The sequence below is a fragment of the Uloborus diversus genome, chromosome 4 (assembly GCF_026930045.1).
Source record: "Uloborus diversus isolate 005 chromosome 4, Udiv.v.3.1, whole genome shotgun sequence".
NCBI classification, from domain to species: domain Eukaryota; kingdom Metazoa; phylum Arthropoda; class Arachnida; order Araneae; family Uloboridae; genus Uloborus; species Uloborus diversus.
In genome coordinates, this window is record NC_072734.1 from 87,795,476 (window position 1) to 87,809,849 (window position 14,374).

Sequence of the window (14,374 nt, forward strand, 5' to 3'; positions counted from 1 at the left end):
AAAAAGGACTACCTGTAACCAAATTAATGAAGCTTTCGGGTGACAAAACATTTGTTGTCTTTTTCGAAAAAGTAATGAGAAAAAAGTAATGAACCCAAAACCGATGGAAATATATCCTGACTTCTTGTATCAGACTGAGACTTCAACGTATTCTCCATTGATTTTTCGACAATTGAAAAGAATTGGTGAGCATTCATCAATGTCCAAATTATATTCATAAAATATTTAATTTTGAAGAAGATTTCCGTCGCATTTTTCACTATCATTTAGTGATGTTTATTGTATTTTTCTACATACAAGATGGATGTGTGTCCTGTGCCGAGTATTATGCTAATGTTTAATCAATACAGTAGAAGACCGTTATAACGCCGACCTATGTAAAGCAATTCTCTATAAACCGCACAACTTTTCAGAAGTAAACAATAGGTTTTGAAGTTAAAAAACTCCCTCTGTTTTGTCTTGCAAACATAAAAATGGTTAGGAAAATTAAATTTTGAAACAGTTTTTCATCTTTCCATCCTAATTCAAAGTTTTAAAATGAAAATTAGTGTTCACAGTAAAAAGAAAATACCAGCAGATGGCTCTTGAAAATGCAGCTGTTATGCAAAAGATGAAGCTAGCAGAAGTGCAGGATAATTCACTTTCTTGATTGTGAAACATATTTCTTTGTGAATAACTAATTATAATATTGGTGCTTTAATATTCGTTGCAGATAAAACTCCTTTTGAAGTGCTAATATATAGATATATTCTGAATATTAGTTTCAAAATTTGTGGAATGATCTATATAACGCAAAATCCTGTATAACACAAAAGCTCTGGTCCCAAGGTGTGCGTTATAACGGTCTTCTACTGTATCTAAATGTATCATGTTCATAAAACATTTAATTTTTAATAGATTTTCGCAGTATTTATTTATTGTACTGTGTTGGCTGGCGTGAATACTGGTCAAAAGAGGTTATTATACAACTGAACTGGGTCATGTTAATGTATTGAATTATTATTAAGTTTAATTAATAATAATTTAAGTATGTTTAATTTATAATAGTTAAAATTAATTAAATTTTCATCCAACTAATGGTCAATTTTGTGCTGTTGTTGACACCTAAAGAACCTATGTTCAAGAAAAATTGCCGTACGTAAGACTATATTCTTGAGAATGAGCCCTCCCCCCCCTCCCCCAAGCATGAAATCCTGTATCCACCCTTGCCTAGACCCCTCCCTTGTGTGTGCCACTGACACTTTCTTACATATTATCAATCCAACAATTAATGACATGAAATTGTCTAATAAAAACCACAAAAATTACTGCAGGTGTAGCATTTTGTTCTCTTTAATAACAGCAGATGGCAGCACAACAGAATGGCTTTTCTGCTGACTCAATATCATGTTCCAATCACCCCAACTTTTAAACTCAATAATAAGAATTTTTGTAAGATTTTAAAACTTATAATGTGCGCTAAAACAGCCAACCAGTTTCTTCATTTTCCTTGAGGTATTCAGATTTTTGGGAAAAGATCAAGTTCATCTTGAATGCAAAAACAAGATTTTTTTCCTGCCCTAAGTTCGCACAACAAATAAGGACATCTAACACTGCGAAATAAAGTCAGAAAACATATTCTTTACTGTAAAATCTTTACCTATGTAATCAATTAAATCTACTCAAAGTGTTAGTTTTTTTCTTTTTTCTTTTTAATGAAAATGTTAATGACTTTTTTTAGAAAGGGGTAAAAAAAAAGTTGGTCTTCATCTGTGGCTGCTTTTGGCTACACTAAGGCCCCTATATATATATATATATGAGCCGACGCATCAGCTTAAGATTAGAAATTTTGAATCGGAGCGCGTGTTTGAGAGGTTGTCTTTTCTTGCAAGTTATCGCGTTTGGCGATTATTCACTTTGAGCAATTATTAGTAGCATGTGAATTGTTCATGAAATAAAATATTATTTTCAGCAAATTTGGCAAAATCCAAAACTTTGCTGTGGTAACCCAAGCAGTGTAACAATGAAAAATCTAATCCAAAATGGCTAAACTTAAGCTGATGCGCCAGCCTATCTATATAGCGGTTCTAGGCTACACAAATCATACACTTAAAAGGTCTTCTTTGCCATTTTTTTTTTTACATTAATTTTACTTTTTACAAAGCACATTTTATGTTTTAAATACAAATACATAAGTTCAAATTGAGCAAAAATAAGAAAAAAATAGAATGTAGATTAAAATTATGCACTTTTCAGAACCAAATATTTAAAAACTAACCTTATCCCACTTGGGTCGTGCTTTTACTATTTTATAAGGTTCTTCACCAATACGTACTACACGAGCCTCTTTAAGCCATGTTTCTCTTGAGTGCAACTGACAAACGCAATCTCGGGCATAAATTGGTTCTTGGCGGAAAAATCCAACTGGTGGAGCATCTGGCGGATAAATGGCTTCAAATTTTAAAAGATGCCTTTTTAAAGCATAAAGTGGGTGGTTTTTAAATCTGCAAGAAGAAAAAGAAATCAACAGAACTGTTATTTTTAATGACAAAACACTACTTGGCTATTATTAGAAATCATCTATCAATAGTTGGAAAAAAAAATTGAACTAAAACAAATAAAACCATTTAACCATAAAAATATGAACTTCTTTTGTAGAGAACATTGTTCAATTGACAATTTAACCATAAAAGAACACACATAAGTTTGTAATTTGTTAAGCAGAAAAAATTTGGTCAGTAATATTTTGAAGTATTATTTTTAATGACATATATGAAGGGTCATGTGCAGGACAATATGACCGTTTTCCGTGGAATTGCCCAACTTAATTTTAGCAACTTTGATGCCCCTCCCCCCATTTGGCGACATCCAATTTTTGGCACAAAATTGAAATATTTTTCTTGCTAATGAGGCGATAATTTTTTAACCATGGCATCCTGCCGAAACTAACCTGTGTTTGGCAACCCGAAAGCAATCTTAGATCTGTTCAAACTTTTGTTTACTTGTTATCGATTTCACGCAGGAGAGATTCATGTTTTTTCGTGCAATATACCTTACAGGAAAGCTTATTTTGTGTTAGTTTAAATTCAGTAGTTGTCTTTCACGCAGGAGAGATTCATGTTTTTTCGTGCAATATACCTTACAGGAAAGCTTATTTTGTGTTAGTTTAAATTCAGTAGTTGTCTTTTGATGAATAAATATTAGAAAATGCCAGCTTCTTCAAACTTGAAAGTTAATTAAAAGTAAACTCCAACTTGGTGTGTATCTGTAAGGTGCCATTGTCATGTGTTTTGTTTCAGACTGAGTGTAAGGATTTATAACATAAAAAGGTAAGTTCTTTTTTTTAGAATTCAAAAAAAAATCTCTCACTTCCAAAATTCTTTCTTTTTACAAAATCTTGAGGGTTTCTTGTAGTTTTTAACATTATTTTTACTGTATGTAAATTTATTTTACAAAAATAGTATGGTTATCTTATTCTAAATATTAATTCTTATTGATGCCACGAATTATTTAGACATATTCTATAAACATGCCTCCTTTAGGTACTGAATTTCTAAAAATAAGTTGATTCTAGCATTTTATAAAAATATGAAGGTGTTATCTTATGAAAAATATAATTCGCAACTCCAGCGCTCGAATACGCTACCTTGCGGTGATTTACAAAACTGTCCAAAAAACTAAAACATTGCCACATTGCGTTCCATGTGTGTCTGTTGACGTAAACTCAGGCAGTTTGTTCTGAGTATTTATTAACGCAATCGATGTGTCTTAGATTGCTTTCAGCTACAGAAATTGTTTTTGTCCCTTAATAGTATTCTCGAGCTTCTCAAAATAGTGAGTTGATTGAGAAATGGTGAAAGCGTTAACACTTAAGAAAACTTGAATAACGTTATACCAGGTAAAAAATTTTATTGTTTTGTGTGAATTTCTAAGAATATGGGGTTTTTTTTTAAGTCTTAAATTAACTAACCATATTTTACAGCAGCATTTAGTTGGAATAGACAGTATGCAAAATATTTTCTTGAATATATTATCGTAGAACAAAATGGAAAATGTTTAACCGAGAAAGAATTTATTTTATTGCTTTTATTCTCAGCTGAAATGTTTTACCAAATTTGTTTAGGGTTGTAGTTTTAGTATTGTGTTAGCTAAGTTCCCTTGGCAAGATTCTGCCCATGTTAGTTAAACTATTTTTATTTTTTATCATGAGTGGAATAAAATGGTAGAAAGATTAACTGAATTCGATAAGTAAAAAAGAAATAATGGTAGAAAAGAAAACTACCACCATTTGTGAGAATTTTGTTGATGATTCGCATAGCATGACATAATTAAATCATAACGCATAGCATGACATAATTAAATCATAACTCAGAAATTAGAAACATACCAAACAGAAAAATTTAAAATTAACCGATTCGGCAATTTGAGAAAAATAACTCGGCTACAAATGCAAAACAATTGGCGCTAGCCAAGCAAGGCAAAGAAGTATCATCTTCTTTTGATAATAATTCGTAATGTCACATAATTAAATTTTCTAGCATTAATTGTCATTCTTGTCAGGCCACAATTATTATTTAGTTTTATCAAGAATTGATAAACATCGAATTCAACATCTTGGAACTGGCTGCTTTGAACTAGGTAATTTGCATTAATTTCTAACGTTTATTAATGCTTCTTGAATTCTCATTTCTTTTTACGTGGGCCAGAATATCAACAACACTTTGAAAATTAATTTTAAAAGAATAAAGTGAAAAAATCATGCCTATGAACAAAATTTACTAGGCTTATTAGCATTTTCTTCGTTACCACATGCGTTTATTTTACCTTTTTTGTCCGCTATTAGAAAGTGGCTACAGTGCCCCCTATAGTTTGTTGGTGTTGCGAATAGGTATTTTGAAAGCATGTCTGGATAGCAAATTAATGTATGGTTTTTTTGTATAGTTTATGTTTGGGATGTTCTGTTCAGATATTTCTACTTTTCATACATAGAAATTTGAGTAACTAAGCGCTTTTTTGGCTGAAATAGTTATTGATTTTGGGGATGTTTTCCACTTTAAGCATCACAATTTGAATCCCTTTGCACTCTTTTTAGCAGAGTATAAGAAAAGTTTTTGTTCAATGAAATGCATGTTGGAAATTAGCTTTTATTTCTATTGGTACATGTTTCATTGGTGAGCTGTTATAGTAATTTGTTAATTTAAGCATTTTAAATACTTTCTATTAATTTTGTTTTTCTGTTAAAAAACTTTCTAGTTTCTGGTATTTTTTAAAGCGTATATTTGTGATGTTTTTTGTTGTGGTTTTATGTGTTTTTATATATATAGTGTTCTGAAGTGCTTTGATCATTTTTTTATATGAATTTTTCCTGTTTGTGCTAAAAAGGCACAACATATGTCGTCATCATACATTGTTTTCTTGGCGACGCTTTCTTGGTGCCAACAGGAAAAAGTCGCCAAGGGTGGGCTATATGACATTAGTTCCACAACTTTTAAAGCAAAATATTTGATTTACAGAGAAAGCATGTAGATTACAAGATCTGCAAAACACCATTGTACATAATTTCTACAACTAGTGAAGACAATTATTTCAGGTTAATTGTCATTGTAAATGATAATTAAAAATACTTGCGCTGCTACTGTTGTGGGCAACGGCTTATTTATTAACATCTGATCTAACTTCTTTTCTTCCTCTTGATCTAACTTAGAGTTTGGTGGAAGGAATGGTTCAATTGTTTCTTCCCACCAGTCAGGATCAGCTCTTAATTTTCTAATTGATGTCAGGAAATCTTCACAATAGCGTCGTGTAACATCTTTAATATGTGATTCATTATCATAAGAAACAATGTATGCAACTGGATGAGGAACTAAAGCCTCAACATCTGATGGTTTATTTACTAAATTTGTGGAACACTCAACACTTATCCACTGTTTTTCAGGTTTAGAGTAAATTTCAGCCCAACAGAGAACACTATCAGGCTTGTACGAAAGTTCAGGCAATGAAGATGATTCAGAATCAGATGATAAAACTCTTCTATTTGATTTATTTGAATCAGTCTTAGCTTCTTTCTTTTTAATTTTAGAAGAGGTTTTTCTGGGTTTATCACAGTTGTCATCACTTTCTTGATTGTCCCCCACATGCACATTAAAGTTTCTGTCTTTACTCTCATCATCACTTTCGTCACTACTAATCTTATAACTCTTACCAGCTGAACGTCTGGGTCTAGATGCTGATTCTGCTTTCTTTTTCATTTTATCTGATTGTTCATTTTTCTTCTTGCAAGGTGCTTTCACTTTCTTTTTTGATTTAGATATATCACTTTTACTTTCAAGTTTTTTTGAGCTTTCAATAAGTTTAGGTTTTGAGGAGCAAGAAGCTTTGGAATCACAGAGTTCTGAACTAAGAGTTTCAGATACTTTATCTTCCTCCTTCAATTTTCCCGATTTTTTCATTAAGTTTTGAGCTTTATATGTCATGGGATATAACGGCAGACAAAACCTAGCTTTGAAACCTAACACACGAGCAATACCAACAAACATGAGATTGTATTCAGACGAGTTAGAACTACATCTTTTTTCAAAACTACTAATCAAACTATTGTTCAAATTGATAAAAGCATCTTTATTTGATTCAAAAGTAAAACTTGAACGAAACCATGTTACTATTTTTTCAATGCCATCAACATCAATTTTATCAACTTTCTTACCTGATGAAATATTCAAAACATCAATGGGTATGAGAGAAAGGGCCATACTTTTTAAGAAAGCCGAATTTAAAACACTGTTCACATAAAATCCATGACTCAAAAGGCATAGTAAATGTACTTTGTGCTTGCATAATTGAGCATCTTTGCGAGCCCTATTAATATATAATCTTATATACTCCATTTCATCAAATTGCTTCTTTTTACGTTTACGAATATTTAAATTAGGACAATCAATTGTAATTTCTACACCTCCTTCAGGAATACTTGGCTTGTAATCTTCAAGATTTTGTTCACTCTGTTCCTCTACTTCTTCCCATTCAGACTCACTGCTTGAAGAATTATTAGAAGATTTGGCTTCAGGTTTTAAAACAACTGCTTCAGTGTTATTACTCAGGACATCTCCACTATCAGTAGAGAGAGAACTTGGTTCATAACCGGAATCTTCATTTTCACATTTAATTCTTTTTTTCCTGACACGACATGCATCTGAATCTTTGGAACACTGATTGACATTAGAGCATTTGCCTCTTTTATTTGGCTTTTGTACATCCCTATTTGCAATGTCCGAATCAACTTCTTTTTTTACATATTGGTTTTTTCTAGACTTACAACCACTTGTACCAGAACTTCCAGCTTTTTGCTTCTCATTTATTTTCTTTTTCTTCTCTTTTATGGTGCAATCTTGTTCTTCGACCTGCCTTTTCTTTGGACGGCCCATTCCTGAAAAATAAAAATGGTATAATAAAAAATCTTCAAATAAAGACTGTTTTGTTCCCAAAATTTCTGGTTTTTCCACGATCATTCCCGTTTTTAGTCAGAACATAAAAAACAATACAACAAAATACATACATAACAAACATAAAAAAACAACAACATTAACTATCACAAATTATCAAAAAAAACTATAGACATGTGCTTCAGAGTGGCAAAGAAACCTTTTTTCAATACAAAAAGACATGAGCTTATGAACATAAAGATTACCCAACAAAAAGCTTGGCTTATACCCAAGTTTGGACTTTTTCTACATTTTTGAAAATATTTTTAATTCTACCAAAAGATATTTTATTTTTTAAGCTGTGTTTTCCTGCGTATAATCCGCGGATTATCTGTTTAAAAAGAAAAAGTTTATGACGTGCAGATTATACACTGCCGCGGATTATCTATGACTTTTTTTTCTTAACAACAACGCATTGAACCTCAATATTTACAGTAAGATTCACTGATACAGACCTAGAGACCTTGTTTATTTTACAAAGCTTGGATGCTCTTTCTCGCCATAGATCTTAAAATAGAGTAGATGTGCCGTCTCCCCGCTTTTTTCCTCAGAGCACGCATCAACATCCCCCATTAGACATCACGTGATCATGGGACACCCCTCACAAGAAACTCTTTCCCTTATCGAAGAAAATTGCTTTACAACGCGATCATTTGCACAATTAAGGGAAATAAAAGCGCAATTCCGGAAAAAGTGGACGCTTTGTCCGCACGTTATAGCTCATATGTTTCATTAAAAGTAATGACTAAAAGGTGGAATGAACAAAATTTTTTTGCTTAAGAAATCACAAATGTATGCATATACTTTAGCAAAAAATGTTGTTCATTACCTTTTTAAATTATCACTTTTTAATGAAATGCAGGAAAAAATGGCAGTTTTTTCATGGAATGGTCTATTAGATATTTTCCCATCATAACTTATGTGCAGACGCATAAGCTATTTAAACTTTTTTTCAAGTGCCTTAATACTAAGTATAAATAGACGTCTTCAATGTTAAATATAAAAGAAAAAAAAATCTTCAACAAAAATTAACGTTCTAAATTTTATTTTATTTAAATCAAATTTTTCAAACACAGATAAATACTAAATAGATTCAACGCGTACTTCTTCCACAACTTTTGAAGTCGGAGCAAAAATTTTTCATAAAACCATATGTAAAACCCTAAATCAATTAGAAATACAAATGTAAATAGAATCGAGTATCAGTTAATTTAATTAAACAGTATTTGCATGTGTTATACCCCAGTAATATATTAATCAAACACTAACTTTGGTTTGGTCACGATTTTTAGTCAACTTATTATTTTTTTTTAAGTGCTCAGAAAATAAATTCACTTGATACTTTTCAACCCATTTATAAACTACATGAATGTTTGTTTGACCCCCCCCCCCCCTCTCTCTCTTTCCTAATTTTTTTTTTTCCACAAAACGATAGTTCTGACAGTTTAAAATCAAGGGTAAAGAAAACTAGTGATTACTGTCCCTTAAACAGTATTAATTTTATTAGTCTCCCACATTGTCTTTGTGAATTAATTTTATTGTATGAATTAACTGCGTTATACATTCTAATGCTTAAATATTTCAAATCGATTAATTTTATAAACTTGTTAACGTGATTATCAGCTGCTTCTGTTTCCAACATATGCTCACTTAAATTTAGAAAAACATAATTCAAAATTTTCTCCATAACTCATGTTGTCATGAGTACCACTATATTTTTGTGTTTTAATCTCAAAACTTTTTCACATTCTCGACTAACACGCTTAGTTGTTCTGCACAAATATACATCTTTCGATGGTTGCAATAAGCTATTATTTTTAGTACTTGAAAGTGTCCTAAAATTCTTAAATTTTATTATTCCTGTTTTTTGGTCTGTTGTAGTTTAGGCTGCTTTACAGTCATAGCAGTTCACAACAGAGTGCAAGTTGTGGAAGAAAAATTGCATTCTTCCAAAGCATTTTTCTTACGCTTCAAATCTGAAGGTTGTCAAAATCAATGCAATTCAAAAAACTGAACTCTTCAATTTCAGTATAAATTAATAATCTTTTTTTTTTTTTTTTCGTTTTTGGCGCTTCAAAATTGTCCGACGATTATTTTTGAATCCCCGTCTCAACCTGGTCACACTGAAAAACGTTTCAAGGTGATCCTGATTAAGCTTATAAGTCATTATGTAGTTTAGAACTAGAATCAGGCACTTACATACATTTTATATATTCCCAGGACAGTTTTCATAGAAATTATGAAACCTAAAAATCTAGTGTTTCGCAGACATCCTAAAATTAATTTTCCATCACTTGTTTTCAGTAACTAAATATAATGCTTGCATGTACAGTAAATTGTTTAAAATATTCAAAATTTCGACTCTGCGAGGAACTTTAATTGCCTTTACAGAAAGATTTATGTTAGTCAGAAAGTCTTCAAATTTTTGAATAAGATTAGCACTAGTATTGCATTTATCAAACCTTCGTTCACTAGAAAATCTCAGATTCACACATATAGAGATTTCTCCCATTAGTATAGTGAATATCTTCAGACAATCCTAGACTTTTAATGTTGCTTTGCATTGTTATGTCATTGCTTCCCGAGAAGAAGGAGATATGATGTCCCTTGAGCATGTGATTCTTGGAAGAATCATGATGACCCCACTTTCTCCGGGCGAAATACGCTGCGCTACTAGTAGCCCTCGTAGGTGCTGCTGTACAATATGATTTAGAAAAAAATTTCAATAAAAGCCTACCTAGGATCTTATCTTTAAACGCGTTTTGCTCGAAACTTAAAATAGTCCACTTGCATCCCTTTGCTTCTCGCTGCCTCATATGTGAAAATGGTTGAATTGTAATGTTTTTGTTTTGAATATCTAAAAGAAAAATTCAAACCAGGTACTAAATCAATAGAAACGGATTGCTGACTTTGATTATAAACAAGGCATATTTATCTAATATTGTTGTAACTAAAACTGCAGTCAAGAAATGAGTGGGGTTTTTTTTTTCCCCACGAATCATAAAGCATTCCCAATAACTTTAGAATGGAATATGATTGTATTTTAATTTCACTGAAGAAGCCAAAGTTATGTTACACTGAGCGAACATGCAGATAATGAATTGCTGTAGAATAAGCATGGTCAAAAAAATCATTAATTATTTTTTTATTTATTTTAGTGCTCCAAAGCAAAACAAAACAATGTTACATAATAGAAAGGAATTTTAAACTCTTGTACAGTCAACAAAACTTTAAACGTCAAATTTTTATTAATCATACTTTAAAAACATCAAATTATAATAAATAAACGAACTACACACATTTATTTACCTTTAAAAGTTGCGTATAATTTATTGTAAGTTTGGCGGTATTGGTATTATTATGTAAACACAAAACACATGCACGCGCGGCTTTTTGCGCGGCTTTTAATTTTTATTTGCGGTTTCAGTTACAAGTTTAGTAACAGCATCTTCCTTTATTTGCAATTGTTTTCCGATTTTTCTCAGTTTCTATGAAGTTAACAGTAGCTAGCTTTCAAAAAGGAAATTTTAGTTTATACAGAAAAATTAACTTTTTATTTTAAAGCCGCTGCAAAAATAGCAATGAATTTGGCAACAAATTTCCACGGGAAGAAAGGAGCGGCTTCTTTCATTTATGAGTTTTGCTTTTCGATGCTGTCGTAAATTTCTTTCCTGTGAATGAGCGGCTAAAAACTGTTTTTTAACCTGCGAATTTCTTCATTTTTTTTTTTTGTTATGGCTTCAGTATCTGCTAATCGTGGTTTTACTCGAAGGTAAAAGCTAATTAAAATTATTTTTCTGCAAAATTTTAATAGTTTAAATGTGTAGCTCGTGTAACATGAAAACGCACAAAAGCGAGCAACAGGTTTCAATGGTTTAGGCATTCCAAGTCTGAAAATCGACCTTGCTCAAAAATTTTGTGCTGTTATGATATTTGAATTTCTTGGAAAATAATATTTTTCATATAAGAATATATTGTTTTGTTCAAAACTTTAAAAGTTGTATGATTGTTCCTAAAAGGGTTTTGCTTGCACTTCCTTCATGTTGACACTTTCGAACTTTGCAGTATTGAATTGGTTCAAGACAAAATCAGTGGTGTAGCTAGTTTCGACCACACGGAATGGTTGCATCTATTTTCCGCCTTTTCATTAAGACATATCTAAATCATTAAACCGTAAAAAATTATTGAACTTAAAATTGAAGCCTTTTCTTTAAGGGAGGAAGGAAAAACATTTATTCGGTATTCTTCCTACAAAAAAAAGGGCCGAGGGGGGGGGGGGTTCTCTCTCGAATTTTCATTGAAACTGAAGTCTGGTTTAGCTTTTGTTGAGGTTAGAAAGTCGGGGGCCTTTTCCAGAATATTTTTCCCAACTTTAAATTTTAAAAATACAATAAAGTATCCAGGGTGACGTTAAGGGAATGAGAAAGGTTCAGGGGCTCACTAAGGAAATATTTCAACTTTGAACAATAAGAAGCACAGTTATATAGTTATACTGAAACCTTACTTTTTTTTTTTTTTTTGCCTCCAGAAATAGATTTGAAGGACAAGTCCCTTGTTTAGAATTTTTTTCTCATCAAAGTTGCTGAATTGACACTCCCAAAAGTATGCCTCCCGGGGCGGACCGCCCCTTCAGCCCCACTCTAACTGCGCCACTGGACGAAATTATAATATATTTTCTGACACGTGAAATTCTAATTGTTTAAACAAATCTTTCATTATTGTAGCCGAGCATTGCATATTTATGCAGACAGTGGTACATTCAGCTCTTTTTCTAGGGAGGCCTAAAAATATTTGCAGAAGATGTTGAGACTAAAAAAGTAATAATAAAAAAAGATCCTGTTAACCTTTTTTTTTTTTTTCCATTTATAGCGAGAACACTGAATCAACTTCAAAAAAATGCAAAAAGAAATCTTAGAGCAGGAATTAAAATGAAGGTAGCAAGTCTAATCATTGGCTTAGCAAAAGATCCCAAGTCACGTGAGCCAACAAAGACAAATGGTTGGCACGTTTTACAAGAAACAAGTGAAATAAATCTGATATCTTCCAATGATTTACTTTAAAATCAATGACGTGACTTGAGGTCTTGGTTTCATGAATAAAAGTCTTCACATCCTCCAATTTATATCTTCTAAATGGGAGAAACAATATGAAAACACAACTACATCTCTGCATTTTTTGACCACTGCCATTATCCAACACTTTGAGAAAAGTTCTACAGTGAACACTCTCTGCCAGAATATTTGTATTTAGTGATTACTCACCAGCTGACTAAAATTTATAGAGTAGGTAATTCCTTCTCTATCATGTTAGGTTCATAGTTTCAAATTTTTCGAAACAAATTGGGGAAGGGGGGGGGGGGCAAAAGATATAATGCATAATTTCTGAATAACAGGCCTGATGCATATAATTGCATTCTATTTTGCAATCACATTCAAATAGCTTATCTCTTCTTTTCAATAACATTTTCTTCTGGAAAAAATCAAACTTTTGCACTTAATATTTACAAATACAAAAGTGACGACCAGCAACAGGCTTTCAGCCCAGCTAGGCTGATCCTAGTCAATCAATTAGTCCTCAATGAAGATCAATGGCCCTCTTAAAGCTATCCACCCCCTTGCTCATTACCCCCTCTTCCGGTAAGCTGTTCAAAGTGCCCACAGCCCTACTAAGTAATTTTTCTTAATTTCCAGGTTAGCCTGAGATTTGAATAGCTTAAAACCCCAATGTCCCCTTGTCTTGCTTTCAGTGAGAAAATTTATCCTGTTAACATCTTTCATTTTGGTAAATTTAAACAACTAAATCGTATCCCCTCTGGCTCTCCTTTGTTCTAAGCTGTACATATTAAGCCTTTTAAGTCTTATCATAGTCCAAATCTGAAAGTCCTCTTACTGGCTAAGTAACCCTTCTTTGAACCCTTTCCAATACAGAAATATCTTTCCTGAGATAAGAAGATGAAAACTAAACAGCATACTCCAAATGAGGTCTTACTAAATTCCTATATAGCAGCAGAAGAACCTTCTTAAATTTGTTTGAACTAGATCTATTGATAAACCGAAGCATTCTGTTGGCTTTGTTACTTGCAATGCTGTACTGTTGACTAAACTTGAAATCCTGACTTATTAAGATATCTAGATCCATAACGTTTTCTGCATGACTAATGACCAAACCCTATAAGTAATAACTTGTACATGATTATTCCCGTGACCCAAGTGTAGCACTTGGCACTTCCCTACATTAACTGCCATACGCCACTTATCTGCCCACTTAGTAATATACAAATACAAAAGTGACGACCAGCAACAGGCTCTGGGCCCAGCTAGACTGGTCCTAGTCAATTTTCAATCCCCAGTGAAGATCAATGGCACTCTTAAAACTATCTACTCCCTTGCTCATTACCACCTCTTCCGGTAAACTGTTCCAAGGTTCCACTACCCTGTTAAAATAATTTTTCCTAGCATCCATGTTAGCCCGAGATTTATATAGCTTAAAACAATGACCCCTTGTCCTGTTTTCAGTGCTAAACTTCAGCACCGTAACATCTTTCATTTTGATAAATTTAAACAACAGAATCATGTCCCCTCGGTCTCTTCTTTGCTCAAGACTGTACATTTTTAGCCTTCTAAGCCTGGAATCATAGTCTAAGTGAGAAAGTCCATTTATTAGCCCAGCGGTTCCCAACCTTTTCAGTAGCGCAGCCCACTAATTTTGTCAGAAAAATTTGGAGGCCCACTAACTGCTTTGTATAATTTGTAATGGCAAACAGCATGTGTATTTGTGTGTATGTATATATATAATGCACATTTTTCAGCAGTAAGTAAAAGATAATGTACCAGAAGAATTTTAAGATGTTTTTTTTTAACGAAAATAATTTTATTATAATCCACGTAGCTGACAAAATTGTAAAAAAGTCAAAAACA

At 32.4% G+C, this 14,374-nt stretch overlaps 2 protein-coding genes across 4 annotated transcripts in view; one reads left to right on the plus strand and one right to left on the minus strand.

The window, feature by feature from the left end:
- Positions 1–10,870, minus strand: part of LOC129220077 (DNA repair protein complementing XP-C cells homolog) — a 31,614-nt gene extending 20,744 nt beyond the window's left edge. Inside the window, exons 1-4 of one of the 3 annotated variants that reach the window (XM_054854414.1) lie at positions 10,767–10,870; positions 10,195–10,314; positions 5,608–7,402; positions 2,258–2,483 (exon numbers count right to left, since the gene is read on the minus strand). In XM_054854414.1, coding sequence (XP_054710389.1) covers positions 2,258–2,483; positions 5,608–7,402; positions 10,195–10,273 — 2,100 coding nt within the window. In that variant the 5' untranslated portion in view covers positions 10,274–10,314; positions 10,767–10,870. Of the gene's footprint in view, positions 1–2,257; positions 2,484–5,607; positions 7,403–9,656; positions 9,811–10,194; positions 10,315–10,766 lie in introns of those variants that run through there. The other 2 variants (XM_054854415.1, XM_054854416.1) reach the window with 2 other exon arrangements.
- A 212-nt stretch (positions 10,871–11,082) lies between these two features.
- The window catches only part of LOC129221112 (inactive peptidyl-prolyl cis-trans isomerase FKBP6-like), a 28,093-nt gene continuing 24,801 nt past the window's right edge, over positions 11,083–14,374 (plus strand). The window contains exon 1 of the mRNA XM_054855559.1: positions 11,083–11,229. The gene's annotated coding sequence lies outside the window, so the exon portion shown is untranslated. The remainder of the gene's footprint in view (positions 11,230–14,374) is intronic.